The sequence below is a fragment of the Elaeis guineensis genome, chromosome 4 (assembly GCF_000442705.2).
Source record: "Elaeis guineensis isolate ETL-2024a chromosome 4, EG11, whole genome shotgun sequence".
NCBI lineage: Eukaryota > Viridiplantae > Streptophyta > Magnoliopsida > Arecales > Arecaceae > Elaeis > Elaeis guineensis.
The window spans coordinates 128,444,611-128,463,701 of record NC_025996.2 but is presented as its reverse complement, the minus strand read 5'-3'; the positions used below and the strand labels follow the sequence as shown (position 1 = coordinate 128,463,701).

Below are 19,091 nucleotides of genomic sequence, written 5' to 3'. Positions count from 1 at the left end.
AATGTCCTTGATTGAACGCTGCATGTGCCGAACACTTTAAGTGGTTTTTTTGGTGAGGAAAAGGGTTGGCATAATATCATAAATCTTAAAATTATCTAATTTCAAAAAACTAAATGATCATGTTAATTAGTCATGTAATTCGGCTTTCAATATTGTAGACTTCTAGATCTTGTCCAATCATTTTGGAAGTTGCTAGAGTTGCCAACAGTAGGTCTGGTGATCTTCATGGATCAAGAACTCTGGTCCATTTATTTAAAAATGAACACAAAAGTCTAAAAAAAATAAAATTAAAAAAAAACAAATAATCAGAATCCTGTGGGCTAATTATTTATTTTACTAAGTAATGTTTTTGAAAGGAATAACAAAAGAAGCAAGTGAATAAGGATAACCAAGGGGAACCTAACTATTTTCTTTACTTTTCTTCTTCAACCAAAGTCAAAAAGTTCTTACTTTTTCCTCTCTCTCTTTCGTTATGTACATTTGCCTTTTTCCGTTACCATTCTTTGGTCTCGATTCTAATTAGAAGGATCTTAGATATTGTTTTCTTATCATAAAGTAACAAAAGTTGGACAGTCACCATGAGAGTTAATGTACTCATTATCCGACTCATGATCAAACAAACAGAGGCCTTCACAAGCCTAATCCACGCAAAAATCCCAACTTAAAATTTTTATTTATATTTGTTCCGAAATTTACTTCATATCCTTATCTTCATTATTTCTTGAATCAAAATACATGATTATGTAGATTTAGGTTTATCAATTCAGAATACCATATTTGATTCCACAGCTTGTATTTCATCTGTGTTAACTACTAACACAATACAAACATGATTTGGTTTTCATGAATTGTGATCCATGAATAATGGTCAAGTTTGTAGCCTCAAAGTCCAAAATGGATCAAGTTGCAACCAACAACCTCTACCACCGCCCCAGCCATGTTGTGCCAAGCAGTTGCAGGAAGAAGACGTTTCATCAAATTAATCGCTCTATTAAAGATAGAATTGCAAGCAGGTTGGGTTAGAGCAAGGATTTGCTTGATTTAGATCCAACTCCACTTAGATTTAGATCCAATAGCTTGATTTAACCCTCTGCACTCATAAACTGGACTGGGTCAAAAAGTTAATGAACCAAACAAATAAAATTAACCCTGCTTTAGACCTAACCCACCCCAACCCTTCATATAGGTTGGTTTGAATCAAAGTCTTGTTAGGTTGAGGACTGTACCAGATCTTGGGAAGAACCAATCCACTTGGAAAAGGCTTCTATAATTTTAAAGTGTACAAAATTTACTATGAAGTATTAAGCTCACAAACTAGTTACTAACAAACTTTCCTTACTTTCTAAATAAGTATTTGTGACTAGTAGAATTTTGAAGTATGAAATCCTTGAGGGTATATGCTACAGGATAAGAATTGAAGAAGGATCTAAACTTGAAAGTTAATGCATTTATGGAGGAAATTACACACATCTCTATTCCTATAATATAACATGGGTTAATTACTCAGACCTTCTTCCATGATCTTTTAGCCAATGTCCTAGAAAAAAACCTGCCCATAGAAAGATGCAATATTAGACCAGACAGGGTAAGAGTGCATTTTATCGAACAAGAGATCACAACCATTAATCTTAAACATGATCACACTTCCATGTGTCCAGCATTAATGCAATAAAGCATTTACATATACTTCACATTTGAGAGCAAGTTTCCTCCATGGTCCAAATAGTTTCATTGGAAAGACGAGAAAAGATGGACCAGCCTTTCCGCATGTCAATCAAGTTACAGAAAGAAGTGCAACATCAACCTTCCCAAATTTAGTGAAAAAGCCCAAACTGGTGGTACTTAACAGCTTCTGAGTCCTGAGGGCTGAGATCATCTAAACTCAGTGTGAGCTTTCTCATTGAAAAAAGTCCTTTATTATGAAGTTGTACACAAATAAATTAATTTCAAAGTTCAAATAACACATCATACAACTCACACCACACCAAGCTATTTTTGCTCAAGCACTGCTAAAACCTCATGGCTGAGCTCCTAAAACTTTTCAATTGGATCTTAGCAGAACAAATACATAATATCTTCTAAATGGTTAGCAGGTAAAGCTTTCTTAATTTCAACATTGATAAAGCCATGTGAGGGCCCTCTCCTCCACATTCCCTCACGTTCAGAAACCATATTCTGTAACCACTTAACAAAAACAAAAATCTATATAATATCTTTCCGCCATATATATATATATATTGATGACAACTGTCTGATGATGTCATGGCCTATTGGCCCCTTGTAAGTGTGAAGATGCTTCCTTCAAACAACACTCAATCTGAAACCCATTGAGATCAATGAAATGAAAATAACTGAAGCTTTTCTGTGAATAAATGAATTAATATTACCAACATGGAGTGGGATGATCTTTGCATGGGGCATGTTTAAAATCTATTTGCTTGTCCACCTAAACTTTGAACTTGCTGCTCATGCCGATCTCCAGCCTTGCTACACTTGCTTCAATATTTTCATCAGTGAGCTTTTTATCTCTGCTCTTAAGCCATGGGTGCTGCAGGCAGTCTGCAGCTGTTGGCCGCTTCTCTGGAGCAAAATCAAGTAGAGGGCAAAGAAAGTTAGCAAATTCTTGCGCATCGGTGTCAAGAAATTTGTATTTCTCAACCAGAAGGCGATCCAAGGACCAGAATTTCAGCCTTCGGATTCTCTTCAGGTCTCCATGCCTGTCAAAGAAGTCTTTTGATCGAGATCCCGAAGTAGCAATCTGAGCTCAGGAAGGAAAAACAGTTAGTACTTAATGACTGCAAGAGAGTTGGAAGAATATAAAAGAAAATCTCACCTTTCGAGGCATTTTCCCAAGTAGCTCCATCATCAAAGCCAAGTGATCCTGTCATCCAGATGCAGAACAATGCATTAATAAAATAAATCCAATATCCAGAAGGCATTTATCTATTAAGAGTAAGAGAGCAGTGAAGTATAGAAACTTGAGAAAAACCCCCATGTTTCAAAGGACCAAGAAATGTTCAAAAGCCAATTATCACGTATATGGAACCAAAATCTTATGAATATTCAGCTCCAGGAACAAAGTAAAAAAACTAAAAGGAGTTACAGGAAGAACCAAGCGAAATTTCAGGTGCATATTGGAAATAATCTAGTCCTTTGGATAGAGACAATCTTCAGGTTAATATGAGAAAAGATAGCAACGGTGCCAGAAGAAATTATAGCCGCCAGAGTGACACTGGAGCACACAATCCCAAAGAAAAGAAGAAATGATAATGTAAATCAAGTTTCAGACAGAATGTATAACCCCTATGTTTCAAGGGTTATGTGATCTCAGGCTTTCTCAACCAGAACTATTTTCTACTCATTGTCGCACCTTCCTCAGCATAATTTAAAGATAAGGTTTATCTGATACACAAGTTATACATGAATCCAAACAGCCCCTTGATTCATATGGCCTGCCAAGTTTAGTCCAACGACCAAGATTTGCTTTTGTGTTGAATAGAAACTACAATAAGCAGAGTTCCATAATATGTCCAAAATAAATTGTTTCAAAAGAGATGATAACCAGTAAGTTATCACATATTTTCCATTTTACGGGATATCAAGAATAATCAAGGATATTAACACAAATTAAAAAGGATCTCTTTCATGACATTTAAAGTAGTTCTCAACGACAAAACCACACTCATAAATGGTGGTTTGTTTTTCTTTCTTTTTTAACAAAAAGATATTGTGCACCAATGAAGAGAATTCTTCCTTCCATTTTATATCAACAATATCTAAATCCCTCCATAAATGACACATGTTCACAATAGTAACTGAAGCAAAAGCTGAAACTATCAAAATTAGTTTCTTAGAACATGTTATAAAACACAAATCCATAGAGCAGTTTGATTTCATAATTAATTGATCTCAAATATCACGAGGATCTAAAGTTCAAAATGTTATATTATGGGAAAACCATCTGGCCAAATACTAACTATTACTTTCGATATCTAACTTGTCTCAGGCAACGAACAACATCTGCAAGAAGCAGGGCGTTGGCAAATTATGCATAAAAAGCAGGAGCATACCTATAGAATGCATATCAATAGGAATATAAAGATGCAAATAATTTAAATCAGCTGGAACGGATTTATAGTGATTATTGTCTTGCGTGACTGGAATGATGTATGTGGGCAATTCCATGTTTGGGAACCTACTTGAACCTTAATTTGGTGGCTTCTTGGTCAGTTATCCAAGGTTAGTCGAAAAGCTCTTTTTCCAATGGCACTTCTCTATGATGGCATACAAGGCTCACTTTTAGCACGGACGGCAATACAAAGACTTGGACTCTCTCACAGGTTGCTGATGAGGGACAGACTTAAAAGATTAAAGACAATGATGAAGACTTCAGCAAGTTAGGATATTTCTTTTGTGTGTACTCTCGTCTTCAATCTAACTTTTAACTTTGGCACTTGAAAACTATTTCTAACAAAAGACTTCAAAAATTTGGATTTCACATGGAACACCACATGGAAGCACCCAAAAAACACATTGAAACATAAAGATCTTACAACTTCTCAATGCCATTGAAACCAAAGCAGGGTTTGTAAACACTTATTTATCCTAGTTAAAACGAGATTCTCTAAACCCAAAAGCTGAAATTACACATTTCAAGGTCCAGTATATGTTACCAAAATCGAATTAGATGTCTTTGTGCTGCCTGTTAATGCTTCGATCACTGCATCATAAGTTAACATTATTCTATTAAAAAACTAATCTCATATGGCTGGAGAGAAAGAAGAAAAAAACCAAATTGATCGGGTGAAAAATAAATGTTTTTACCTCTTAATTAGTTATATGCAGCACAACTGCCACGTAATAATATATATCAAAATCACATTTAGATGGCTCATGTTACAGCTAATGCTATAAATAGTTTTATAAGGAGTTCTTTTCTCAAAAGAGAAGATTTTCTTATGGTTGGAGAAAAATCACAAAAATAAGTTGAAGGAATATAGCCAAGTGACTTCGGGATCTCAACTTCATCAGGAACCTAACTATTGCAATATGGACTTTTCCACATTAAAAATATAAACCAGATCAACATTTCTTCAATACTCATTCTTTTAACATTTTCCATTGGAGAGTGAATATTCTTTGCAAACTCATGAGTGGAAAGAAGTTAAACCAATCACCTTCCTGAAGACATGATGTACTGATACTAGATCTATGTCCTCTCATATGTCATCTAATGGCATTCATTCCAGAAGTGCCACAAATTTAAAATTTGTGCTCTCACATTGCAAGGAGTTCATGGAACATTCATAAAATACTCTCTATCACTTGCTACATCATTGCAAACCCTAGATGGAGTGATGCATCACCCATCAGCGAGGAAGCTGGAACCGGAATTGGTACCCATGCCGGCCAGCTAACGATACGAGCCGGTACAAATCCGTAATGGACCAGACTAGTGCGAACCGACATAGGGGAGAAAAAGAGAACCGGGGAGGAGGAAAAGAGAGATAGAGAGAGAGGGGAGGAAAGAAAAAAAAGGAGGGAGGGGAAGCTGCTACAGAAGCTGTCAGAGGGCCACCGGTTAGTCGTCGAACGGCGTAATCGACGCCTGCGACACTGCGGACGTGAAATGGTGGCCGTCCGACGCCCTTTGATAGTCTCTCCATGGGCTGCACATCCCTCCAGTACCGTCACTCCCCCTCTCTCTCTCTTTCTCTGTCATTTAAATGCTCTATCGGACGATACTGAGCTGTGGAGGCCTCCGCGGCCCTCCGACGGCCTCGGCTAGCCACCGCTAGCCTCCGACGGCGGCATCCCATCTTCCCCTTCCCTCCTCTCTCTCTACCTTCCACTCTTTCCCTCTCATCCATCAGGTGTTTCGATTTACCTATCCGAACTGTCCCGATTTACCGCCGGTATGGTTAGGAACGCCTTGAACTATCTGATTCAGAATGGTTTGGCGAACGGTGCCCATCAAGCTTGCACCAATTTGAGCTAATGTAGGCTAGGATTACAAGTTAAATGGTCATGATGTGTTAAGCATTGTACTGTCTAAAGATTGATGGTAATACTATTCAATCCCAATCAAGAACAAAATAAAATATAATAGAAAAAATTTGATCCCAAAAAAAGCCATTTCCATGGTTCCCATGGTTTAAAGAAATTCAACGCTACCAGAACCTTTAACATTCTACCCTCTATCTAGCATGAGTCACCATGTGTTACGTCATATGACAATACAACTTCCAAATAACTAAAAATTAGAACCATTTCTTAGAAGTACAAATAATAATCATAAATTTCAAGCTTTATCCCAACTATTGCAAGTTGGCTTCACAAATCTTTACTTGCCAATTATTCGAATTAGCACTTCGATATTATTTCTATCTTTTCCACACGTTTTCACAACTTCCAATCATGTAATTTTTAGGTCTTCCTCTTCTATTTCTAGATCTTTCAACATATATTAAAGTATCCATTGTTACTAGAGCACCCTTAGAACTTCGTAGTATTCCCACACCATTATGACCGGTTCTCCTTTGACCTAGGCCTTCATACATGCTAAGACATCGCCACATGTCTGATGCCCTACATGCCTTCTTGTTCATAAAAGTACATCCCAATTAGCTCAGCTCTTGCTGAAGGGAGAGAAACATGAGTAAGCTAGATAAAAATGAGGGTCCATTATCAAATCTAGGATCACATCCAAAATGCTTCCATATTATTACAGTCATCCATGCTTTCCTTCGCACTATATTTTCTCAATAATATCTAATTTGTGCAACTGTTGTAGTTTTCTAATGTCACACTCACTTGTTAGTCCAAGGTCCATTGAACTATACCAAACTGATTGATTTGAGGCATACCAAACCGGACCGATTAGTTACTGGCATGGCTCAGTCCATCAATTCGAAACAAAGGGAGAGCGAAGATAGAGAGCAGGAGGGAGGGAGGGAGGGATACATACCATAAGAGAGGGCTTGAAAGCTCTCATAAGTGAACCTGGCAAATTATTTTCTAACTTTAGTTCGAAATTGGCAAGTGGTTTGCTAATTCATGTAAGTGAAGTTGGCGAACTATTTACCAACTTCAGTTTGAAATTAGCAAAAAAAAAAATTCAGCATATCTCAAAACAATATAGTACGGACCATACTATATTGTGCCGATCACCAACCAATACAAGCTCAGATAACAATTAGGCAAACCTTGTAATTGTCACTTTATCCTAGCCTTACCACATCAATCTCAATATTTTCACATTTATAATATTTAACTTGCTTTCCTTTTAACCCAATTTATTGCCCAATGTTATGAGTTATAAAACATTGTAGGCCTAACTATTATATCATAAACTTGTCCTTTTAAGCTATAATTGATTTTCAAAATCAAAACTTCAAGATTGGCTGGATTTAATGGAGTAAACTAATGCTCTATTTGGATGCAATTAATAAAGGAGAAAACAAGAGAAAAGAGAAGGGAGAAAATAAAGGAAAAGAGGCGCAGAAAATGACTCTCTCCTCATGTTTGGACAAAACAGAAACAGAAAAAAAATCGAGTGACTAGTTTCTCTTCCCTCCAAATCTCTCAACTTTAAAGAACAAAAATTGCAGGTTTGGAGAGAGATGATTTCCCTCCATTTCTTTTCTTTTCTCACAACTTTTTCTTTTACTTTAGAGACCAAACAAGCGAAACTTGATTTCTCTTTTATCCTCACCTTCTTTTTTCTCCTCTCCATTTCTCCCAAACCAAACAGGGTGTTAGGATTGACTTGTCTCACATTTCTAATGAAATTATATTGAGCTAAGGGTGTAATAGGTCAAGAACAGAAAAGTTGGAAATTTCCTGTGCACCAACAGTCAAGAAACGCTTGTTTTGCCCTCAAGAAAAAGTGATTTAACTAGGGTGCATAAAGGACCATTTGAATAAGGTGGACAACTAGGTCAGATTGCTCTTTGTTCCAACATAACCCCAACCTAGACGGGCCTATTGATATTTCAAAAGCAATTCTCCACTTCTTCCAACTAGCTCTAATTCCATTAGATATGTCTTCATCTATCTCTTCATCATATTGTAAATAGATTTTAGATAAAGAAACCAATTACTCTAGGGTATCTTTTTTCCATCAATATTAACTAAGGCTTCATCCTTGTTTCTATCTGATCTAAAATTGCATTCACGTACTTTGTTTTGTTTTGTTTAATCATTTATCCTTTCAAGCGCTCTTCCATAAATCCAATCTAAAATTTAATCTAGTTCTTTTCTCATTAATAAAATCAAGTAAAATGAATTGTACATCTTTTTGAATGCAAGTAGTAAGTCCATTCGTAATGAGAGCAGAAAAATATGGTCTCAATCAAGGAATGCTGAAACAACTGAACCAAATGGTTCGGCCTGTAGCGAAGTGTACCAACACTGGCCTAGGATCATTCAGCCATTCAGGCCTGTTCGTCTACAAAACCATCCCCTCTTCCCTTATAAGCCCACATATTTATAGACTTGGTCCCACTAATATGTAAACCCACCTATTAATAAAACACCATTTGATCAATCACATTCTCTTGCTCTCTCTCCCCTCTTCAACATTCGACATTCAAGCAGCCTCTCTCCATCTCTCACTTGCACTCACGCTCTCTCGCTAATCGATGTCACCAGCACCTCTCCCTCCTCTTCAATGCCAATGCCCCCCTCACCACTTCGATGCTGGTGCCTCTCTTCCATCGGATTGAACAATCTTCTCCATCCATCGCTGGTAAGCTTTAGTCGCACTCTCCCTCCATCCCTCCATCCCTCTCCCTACATCCGGAGCTCTCAAAGCTCCTCACTGAGCAAATGAGACCTAGGCTCCTCTATCACTCTTCCTCTCTCACTCCTTCTCCCTCTCCCTTTCTATTTCAAGCCTTTCATTATGCCCTAAATGGTACAGTACAGATCCATAGCGTGCCGAACTAGTCACCGGCTGGTACCCCTCCGATGTCCATTCGGCAAACCTTGATCTCAACTATGATCCTTGGTACAAACCTACCATGACTAAAAATACACTTATTACACCATGATAACTCCTAATGCTCAGACTGCTCCAACATACATGACCTCAACAATTTCAAATATGCTGATTATGCACACATTTTCTTCTCAAGTCCATAATATTACCTTTCTTGGTACCTTATCATAAGGTTTATCCAAGACCAAAAAGACTACATGTCGGCCTATTCACTTTTCTCCGTAATTTTATCAATTTCATATATAAGAATAGAGCACAAGTTTCTTGAGAATATTATCACATTTTTAATCTTTGTTCAATTCCTTCCCCATAACGGTCATAAGTTTAAGTTCATGATAATAAGACCAATAATGCACATTGTTTTATCAAGATACTTAGAAGGATGACTATACAAAAATATTACATATTTTCTACTACTAAACTAAGGGCTTGTTAGGCATTGCTTCTTTCCTTCTTTTCCCTTTTCAAAAAACTTCAACACAATAACCATGAAAAAATATGTTTGATGCGATTGTTTCTATTTTCTATTTTAAAAACTAATTTTCAATATTTCTAAAAAAATTGAAAGTAAAAAAAATTTCTTGCTTTCATTTTTTTTAACTTCTAAAAATAAGGAACCCAAATTTTAAGTGGAACTCCCCCTTTCCCTAATATACTTTCCACCACTACTGCCTCAACCACTATTTGCTACCAACTTTGCCACCGACATTGGCCATTATCTTCACCTCCTTTCTTGCCACCACCATTGCTGTCGCTGCCACCACTACTATTGCCTCTGGCAACCAACATGGCAACCAACATCATTGGCACCACCACTACACCACCACTACATATAGCAAGTGGCATTGTTTTTTTTGCATGTTGATAACAAGTAAAACAATTGACTACACCAAACGTCTTTATATTTTTCAAAAAATTAATATCAACCTTTAGTTTTTTAAATTGAGAAAGCAAAAGTGATATTAAACACTAGCAAAGTTAAAATATTAATGGTTTTTCCATCAAAAACAGCACCTCATGTTGTACCTCGTTAACTAAAAAGGATGGAAATACATGATAGCTAATGTTGTTTAACACTTAAAAGTATTTAAATTTCAAACTTAAATTTTAAAGAGGGAGAAAAGATAAATTAACAAGAAGAAGAAGAAAAGGAAGAACATAGGCCAAGTTTTCGCGAGGAATATTGGAAGAACCACCATAATTATTTACATCCATCTTTCTTTTTTTTAATCTATAACTTGCAATGATTCTTAAAATATACTTGACCATAGAAGATCCAATAGAATCAAAGTGATACAATTTATTTAATGGTTATAAATTACTTAAAGAAAGATATGGTCACTTGTTGAGTATGGTATATCCATTGCCCTACCTTCAAGAAACTTATAATCTTCTAAATTGCAATAATTTTGATACAATCATAATTAATAGTATTTTTAAGAAGATTACTGAATTGATGTATTTTTATTTTCTAAAGAAGATCAAAGTTATTCGGAAGTTATGGTTATTCTAACTAATGAGGGAGACACATTCCCTATTTGAATGAAATAAAGGTGTGTTTGGTTCACGACCAGAACTAGAATTGCAATCAAGATCAGAATGGATTGAAATAGGAATTGAAATGGCTATATCCTCCCAATGCATTTGGTTTGTAATCAGAATCGGAATGAGATTTGAACACTAGGGGAGAGTGGAGACTAGATTTTGGGGGATTGGGGGCATTCCCCTTCCCACCTAGAATCAGTGTGGAAATAGGACTCCCCAACCAAATGGCTAGAATGAGAGTCATTCATTCCCATTCCCATTCCAAAGTCCAACTCCCTCCCCCTCCCCCACCCCAAACCCAGCATGCCCTTAAGGTACTGTTTTAGAATTATTTTAATGAGTTTAGGTTGGGCCTATAGTAAAACTTTCATTGGATACATCTCAGTCAGTCCTAGCTTGAGCATTCCTTTCATAAGAACTTAACCTCTAAACAAATATGCTTAGAAAAGCAATATTGGGAGTGAAATGAATCGGTAAAACCTTTTCAAAGGAGAATTTTTTTTCCTTTTTTTGTTTTGAACCCTAGTAAGATTGCAGTTTTCCTCCTCCTATAAATCAGATTTGAAAATATTACATTTGTCCTAATGAGTAGACCTAACATTATTTCACTTCTCTTCAACCAAATGAATCTTGATCTTTCGTATAATTTCAGCCCCTATTACACAACAAAATTTCTAATCAAACACTGACCAACAGCTGTCAGGCATATTCCTATTTTTCCTTGAAAATTCTAAAGCAAGCCTACTTTTAGCCACTTTTTCTTTAAATGTCATTAAATCCCAAAGATTCTTTCATTATGGATTCTCTTTCCAAATCTGGAAAGCAACGCCAAAAGCATAACTTCCTTATTCAAGGAACCATGGGTCTAAGCAAGGTTTCAAGTGCCGCTGTTATTGGAGTGTGCTGGGCAATGGTCAACTCAGCATATGCCATACCACATAAACATATGTAGTGCCAAACTGAAACCGAAATATGATAAGAATATCAATAGACATATGTATGTTTGTATATTAGAAAAAAAAACTTTTGGTTTGGCAAAGAGCAGTAGCAAGCCATATCAATCAGCGCCAAACTAGCACAGATTGATAGGCTGACACAATGGCTACTCAGTATTTATAGACTCACCAACAGCTGTCAGATATATTCTTTTTTTTTTCATCAAAATTCTAAAGCAAGCTTACTTTTGCCACTTTTTCTTTAAATGCCATTAAATCCCAAAGATGCTTTCCTTATGAATTTTCTTTCCAAATCTGGATGGCAAAGCCCAAAGCAAAACTTCCTTATTTAAGGAACCATGCGTCTAAGCAAGGTTTCAAGTACCACTGTTTGTTGGAGTGTGCTGGGCAATGGCCAAACCAGCATTCGCCATACCACGTAAACATATCTTGTGCCACACTGATACCAAAATATGATAAAATATAGATATACATATGTATGTTTGAATACTAGAAAAAAGAACGTTTGGCTTGGCAAAGAGCAGTAGCAAGCCATATCAATCAGCATCAAACTAGCACAGATTGATATAGGCTGACGCAATGGCTACTCAGTATATGGCCCAATGTTGGGAGGATAGCTGTAAGATAAATCCTCTAGTCTAAGTCATGCCAAATAGCTGTAACATAAATGGACGCATACCAAGGGAAGATGAACGGACAAAGGATCACTCTAGAAGGCTTCTCATTGTTAATCCAAGCAACAAAGGAGAATGAGCATCAAGATAAAAGGACATACTCAGTCCCAAGGTTTGTGGAACCAGTATTGTGCCTGTATCATGCCATGCCGGAATGTACGAAACAGGAAGAGGGAGGTGCAGAGGGAGGAAGAGAGAAAGGAGGAGGAGAGGAAGAAGGAGACGGAAGGGGGGGGAGAGAGAGAGGGAGAGTGATGATAGGTGGAGGTAGAGCCACCACAGAACTGTGATGGTGTCATCCTCTACTGCAAAACCTCATCCAACAAACAAGCAAAGACGAAGAGCAAGAGAAGAGGGAAGTTTTACCTTGAGCGATGTTCAATGCAGAGGCCTTTGTGAGGCAGACAAAGCAGAGAGAGCAAACAAGAGAGGAGAGAGAGCAGGTGAAAGAGTGGACAGAGGGGGCGAGAGGGCAGGGAGAGCAGGTGAGAGAGCAGAGTCCTCTATCTCTCAAAGCTTCTTTTGAAGGAATAAAATGGACCAATGGAACATTTTAATAGCTTAAACTTGCAATAGCAGCCAAACCATCCTGGGTTGGCATTAATTTGATTCAATAGGGGCTGAACCATCTAGTTCGAGTCGATTTAGCATTCTTGCTTAGTCCACTTTGACAAAGGTATTCAAGAAGCAAGTTAGAGTCACAAAGTTGCTTAAATGATCAAATTTAATTTTGCCTGCAGTCCTTTTACCTTTACTTGTGTCCGAAGAATACTTTAACAATTAAAAAAGGGCATCTGACAATAGTGTTAAATTTTACATCTGCAAGCATGAGTTCGCTCATATTTTTCTTTCCTTTCTCATAAACAGTCATACTTTGGATCAATAATTTGAAGCTTAATTTGGTTTCCAAATTAGTAGGTAAATTTGATTGAGTACCAATTTGCAGGACAATAAGACTCCAAAGGAAGGAACTATAAGGGGTCATATGCTACAAAAGGCGTCCAAGAGCCAACTGAAAAGAGGAATACAATTAAGTGAAAAAGCCTCTAAGAAACCTGGTTAGCTTTCACTCCTCCATGATGTCAAAGACAGAAAATTTCCTCAAAAATATTTCACTCTTCAAATAGCTATCTGCTTTAACTCAACTTACCAAACATTCCAGTAGACATGGATTACATCATTCCAAAAAAGGATCTTGATAAGTTTGGAGAATGCCTACTTCAAGTATCATGGATCATAACCCTCAGAACTACTCTGGCACCACTTTTACCAAAAGAAGCTTTAAAAGATTTAGGTTGTTTCAGCTCAAGTAGGTCACATCTGTAATACCCCATCATGACAAAACATTAATAATACTAATCTCTTCTCAATGCATGTTCCACAAAGGTCTTGAACATCAAAGAACTCTAGTTTCTCGAATTGCACTTTCAATACCCAGTTGCTTCTTTAACCTTCAAGATGGCACAGATATAAGCAATTCCTTATTTCTTGGATTCCAATCTTAGAGAAGAATTTTTAAGCCAAATGTTGAAATTTCCAATTCAAAAGGGCAGAACACTGAAAAGAAAATAAGTATGAATTGAAGCTTCCAGATGCAGAAAGGGGGCAAAAAAGGAAATGGGCTATAAAAAGGCTCAAGATATTATGCCAATTTCAAAGGTCCTACCTCCAATTGCTTGTGGTCATTAAATCCAATGATTTAGCCCAGCCAAGAGCAAAATGACAACATTATTTCCGCCATCTGTGGGGCCCTTAATTGCATGAACAACAGACCAGTCCAGGAGTTTTCAATTGAGTGCAGCCCTTAAATAGAAACATTTCAGCTACTTAACATCAGGATTGGCTCTGAATCTCCAGTTTTTACAACCATAAGCTGGGTACAAACTTTGTGAATCAGCAATATGAATGGAAAATTAGATAGTGGAGATCCTGATGTTGCTAGGTTTCTTTTTTTTTTTTTTTTGTCCAACTATAGCTTATTTAATGAGAATATATAAATCATGATGCCATGTTTAAATACTTTTCAATTGGTTATAAAGCTGGAGTCATTAGAGAAGTATTACATACATGTTGACTCACCAATCTAGTAGAAGATGATGAGGGCAGAAGCAGGACTACTACAGCCAATGACAAATAGGTATTTCCATGCTGAACACTGAGTATATTTCATCCTCTCACTCTCTTAATCTAGTAAGTGTATTTTGCCCTGCAGGCTACCACATCCATAAAGTCCTTAGTACATTCTACAAAACTGTAATCATCTTTGAAATCCATAAATTAGTATATTTTTCAGCTTGTGGAAGGTCATATTACAGTTATATTATTCTAGTTGAGTGTCACAGCTTAGGATTTTTTTATTTTTTAACAACAGCTTTGTTCAATGAAATTTATACAAATCATGGTATCATGTGCATTTTTCTTTTGATGAAAGAACAGGTGCAGATATTGTTTGACACAAACAAGCTAACAGGATGTGATGAGGGCACAACAAACATGTATGCCTTGAGGGCAAGATTTGACAGCCAACTGCAATAGTTGGGGAATCACATGGTGGTTATGGTTGTAGTTAGTTAATATGCTATTTACTCCCTTACAACTCCGCAAGAATATATTTCTGCCACTTACTACAATATCCATAAAGTCTTTGGGCATACCCACCATTTGAATAATTCCCATATAAGAAAATTTTAAATTCCTAAAATAGCATATCATAGTCTCTTTTTCGATCGACTCTCCTGCAACGGATATTCCATTAGATGTCTCAAATCTTGCTTGTGCAACCAATTGCGTACCCTTCCTCTGTTGGTTCTTTGTATATATCTTGTCACCATCCTAGAGTTCTCAATTTATTTTATTTTTCTTTTCCACAAGAAGAAAGATGAATTCAAAAATGAAATGCGATTCTCACTCCCACCTCTATAGTCATAGGCAACTACTCGTACAGTCAGAATATACAGTTTCTAGAGGCATTTCAAGATAAAGTATGTTTCTGACATCCCTATAGAAACTAAATTTATGAAAGAGAAAATTTTTCGACAACGATCCTACCTATACCAATTATGCAAACAAACACTTAATATGTTTATCCCAAAGAGATGCCAAGACAAACATCATTGCATGTGCATTACATGTTTTGATTGCTGTCCATTTACTTACTAGTCACTGCTTTCTATACTAGCATCCATCAAATCAAGGCAAGGCATAATATTCTATGGTTCATGAGCCAGAGTAAAGAAGGAATTAATAAGCATACCTCATCTTCACTATATCCTTGTCCATCCTTAGGTGTAAACAACATGTCACCAGTTGCAAGCTCAAAAGCTATGCAAGCAAAAGACCATATATCAGCTGAAAATGAGTACCCTGCCCTGAGAATAACCTCAGGAGACCTATATTGCCTTGTCTGAATATTATCTGTAAACTGCTTATCAACCAAACAAGCATTCCCGAAGTCCACAACCTTGCATCTCAAATCAATCCCATCCAAGCTCCTTTCCCGCTCTGTCAGCTGCAATGTTCCTATCATTGATGATCTTCTCCCAGAGATCCTTGCTGCTGCCCTCCTTGCTTTCTTCTTCAGCTTTTTCTCAATGCTACTGGCCACAAGTGCCCCATTTGCATTGCCCTCAGGCCTCTCAAGGATTGGGGAAAATCCAGAGCGCACAGGATCTTTTGAAGGATCAATGGTAGAGACAAGAAGGACATTTTCTAGTTTCAAATCCGTATGAATGATACCGAGCTCCCTGTGCAAGTAATCAAGACCCGACAAGATTGATCTGCATATGTCTCTAACTCTGTCCAGGCCAATGCCCTTATATCTGTTGTACCGGATTAGCCGGAGTAGGCTGTCACCAAGGAATTCAAATACCAAGCAAAGATGCTGCCCATTTGGACCAGCATGCTTAAAATTGTCCAGAAGACGAACTATGCACTTGGAATTCGAGGGATCTCCTTTCGCAATTGCTGAAAGGATCTCAATCTCATGGAGAGCAGCTTGAGCAAATTCTGCAGCACTTTTTTGAATTTTCAGGGCTACAAATCTCTGCAAAACAAATCAATTTTACAGAAATCTTTAGATTAGACAGCACATCTGTGGAGAGAGAGAGAGAGAGAGAGAGAGAGAGAGAGAGAGAGAGAGAGAGAGTTTTTCCATTTATTTTTTCAAAAGAATACTATATAAAACTAAGGTGGAGAGGGTCTTAAAGACGAATAAAAGACTGATTCATATATAACATTTAAAAGAAGATATTCTTGACGGTAAGCATCAGTTTAAAGAGATCAATCTACAAACTAATATAAAATGAAATATTAGATGTGATGAAATAAAGAAATTATATTGATCAAACTCATCAAAGCAAAGAGATATAAATATGCAGTCCTCAATCAGCATCCAGCAGGAATATTAAACATAGGTAAAGATGAAAATTGAACAAAAAAGACATGAAGAGCAACGGATCTCTGCAACAAGAGAAGGCAAATGCATATGTCCATAAACGAAAGGAATAGAATTTATTGAAATTTGTGCATCTTTCTGAGAAATCGAAAGTAAAAAAGAAAGAAAAATATCACTATTTTATTTAGCAAAGAATCCAAATAGAAAGGTAGGTAATAATCACAACAGTACAACAAACAGATCGCTAGAATCCAAAGACAGCCCATGATATATAACGGGTTAAGAAGACATAATAATTAAAGAACGACCCAGTGTTCTCGATTGGACAATAACCGTTGACGCAGCTAATCTCAATCCATCATGATCCGACACAATAATTTAATCAATGGTCGCACGATTCATGCAAATAGCAATTCAAAATAAAAACCCAACCGAAAAAGAAGAACAGATCGCAAAAGATGAGATCTTTAAAGCAGAATTCACGTGAATCCCCAGAAAAAACTGCAGATTATAAAATGAGGAAATCCGCAGTAATCCGAATAAATATATCCAAGATGCGATGTTTTCCATTGTTTGGAAGCAATCGAGGAAGGATCGGGGGATCGAGTACTTTGCATCGGGTGTCGAAGGCGAGCCAGACGGTGGAGAAGTGGCCCCATCCAAGCTTCCGCTGGGCGATGTACCGGCCGCCGGCGAACTGGTCGCCGACTCGGACGGCGTGGTAGCCGCCCTTCCTGTAATCGTCGACGCCCTCGTCCTCCTCCCCCGACCCCGACGACGACGAGCACGACATCCCGCTCCCTCTCTCTCTCTCTCCCCCTCCCGCCTCGCTCCGTTCTCCTCCTTTCGCTTTAATCCCACTCTCTGGTCGCTCGAGAGAAAGAATCCCACCACCTAAGAAGAGCCGGAAGGGGGGTTTCTTTTCTTTTCTTTCTTTCTTTTTTTTTTTTCCTTTTCCGAGTCCCGGGTTTCTTCTTTCCTCTTTCGTTGGATGGGAAGTAGGTGTGCGGTTTAAGTTTTTTAACGTGACGCCGGATCCGGCCGTGAAGTGGTCGGGCGCTATTTCTGGACGCCCCTCTAGCTTAACATGGTTTTGCTCGCAGGACAAAGTAGTTGAAGGTTTGTGAATGGTCGTTCTCAACGTTTTTATCAGCTGATAGTTATGGCTGCAGCTGGTGCTCATAGAAAGTGGGACCAAATCATTGTGGTGCTGCAATTGGTGCGGTTTGATTGGCAAATGAGGATTGATGAACAACATGAAAAGTATGAGTTAACTGTTTGTTTAAGAGTGAGGATAGGTACTATGAATAAGAGCTATCAGGTCCTAATACTGATTTTTGGAGTGCAAATCCCTATGAAATTCTTGCAATCAAAAGATATGGAACTTTTGGTCTAATTTAGACTTTGGGAATATGGAGGTCGGCTACATGACAACAATGATAGGAAGTTGCTGCAATAAAGTTTTTGTTGCCTTTTTTTTAGAACTATTTGTTGATAGATTAGTTTTAGACATTTGTTTATTGGAATTTTATTGAGAAAACAAGATACTTTGCCCTTCCTAAACATGCAATATCGCATCCTTTTACTGAATTTAATTACATTGGTTATAATGTATTCGAAATGAATTTTCTTTGAACTAATCAAGCTAACCGTCTTTCATTGTCTTGTTAAAAGATGGATAGATGCCATGTGGTTGGAGGAAAAACACTTGATAAATATGTAATTTGAGGTATCTTTGAGTACCACTCTAGCCTTAGAAGCTCGTTAATATGAATTTTTATTTATTTATTTAATTCAAATTGAATCTCGATATTTTGCCCAAGTGGCAAGGGGTGATATCTAGAATTGAAACCCGATATCTAGCATTAAATTGGTCTTAGGTTCATTGGCCAAGCCAACTTTAGTGGGGCTTTGGGCCCAGATTGAAGCAAATTCAAGTTGGGCTTAAGTCATAGTCTTAGCCTAGCCTAAAACCTAGCCTATTAGTGCTCCATGTATGCCACGTGCCTGAACCAACAATACAAAACATCTAAAAGAAGATCTCACAAGTACAATGCCTATGACAGAAGGCTCTCAAAGCTAAAGAGGTTGTTATGGCTATACTCGAAGCTATGTTTGAACCAGCTTGGAGGTCAATTTTTTGAGAAACACATAAAGATCTACTAATGAGAACAAACATACTTTGAAAGACCACCAAACTAAGAAAAACTTCAAGAAAGAATATAAGGTGGCATTTGACTCATAGATGTTTAATGAGCTGAGGTTTTGAAATTTAGGTCCAATCTATTAAGAAAAGAAATGCAATGCATATCGATTTAAAATGAGGCTTCACTAGCATCAGCTTAGACAAAACTTTCAGATGAAACATTATCTTATCTGCATTTAGTAATCTTTTCATTGTATTTTGAATCATCTGAAATGGAGATCGAATAAGAGAGATATAGATGATTTATTGAAGAAATGCCAGTGCTACCAAACTTCCAGATAGTTATGAAAATACCATTACATGGTTTAATGATTTA

The 19,091-nt window shown here is 37.3% G+C and overlaps 1 protein-coding gene across 2 annotated transcripts; it reads right to left on the bottom strand.

Moving 5' to 3' along the window:
• Positions 1–1,872: 1,872 nt before the first annotated feature.
• LOC105042694 (uncharacterized) lies at positions 1,873–17,605 on the bottom strand. 2 transcript variants are annotated; one of them, XR_831569.4, is made up of 5 exons: positions 17,180–17,605; positions 15,430–16,218; positions 2,834–2,881; positions 2,388–2,758; positions 1,873–2,317 (listed from the first exon to the last, which is right to left on the bottom strand). XR_831569.4 is itself a non-coding variant. In XM_010919988.4 (4 exons), the coding sequence occupies exons 1-4, from the start codon at positions 17,360–17,362 to the stop codon at positions 2,447–2,449; spliced, it is 1,332 nt and encodes a 443-aa protein (XP_010918290.1). In that variant the 5' UTR covers positions 17,363–17,604; the 3' UTR covers positions 1,873–2,446. The 2 variants fall into 2 exon arrangements, 1 of the variants encoding a protein (XP_010918290.1); XM_010919988.4 differs by having other exon boundaries at positions 1,873–2,758; positions 17,180–17,604.
• Positions 17,606–19,091: the final 1,486 nt, after the last annotated feature.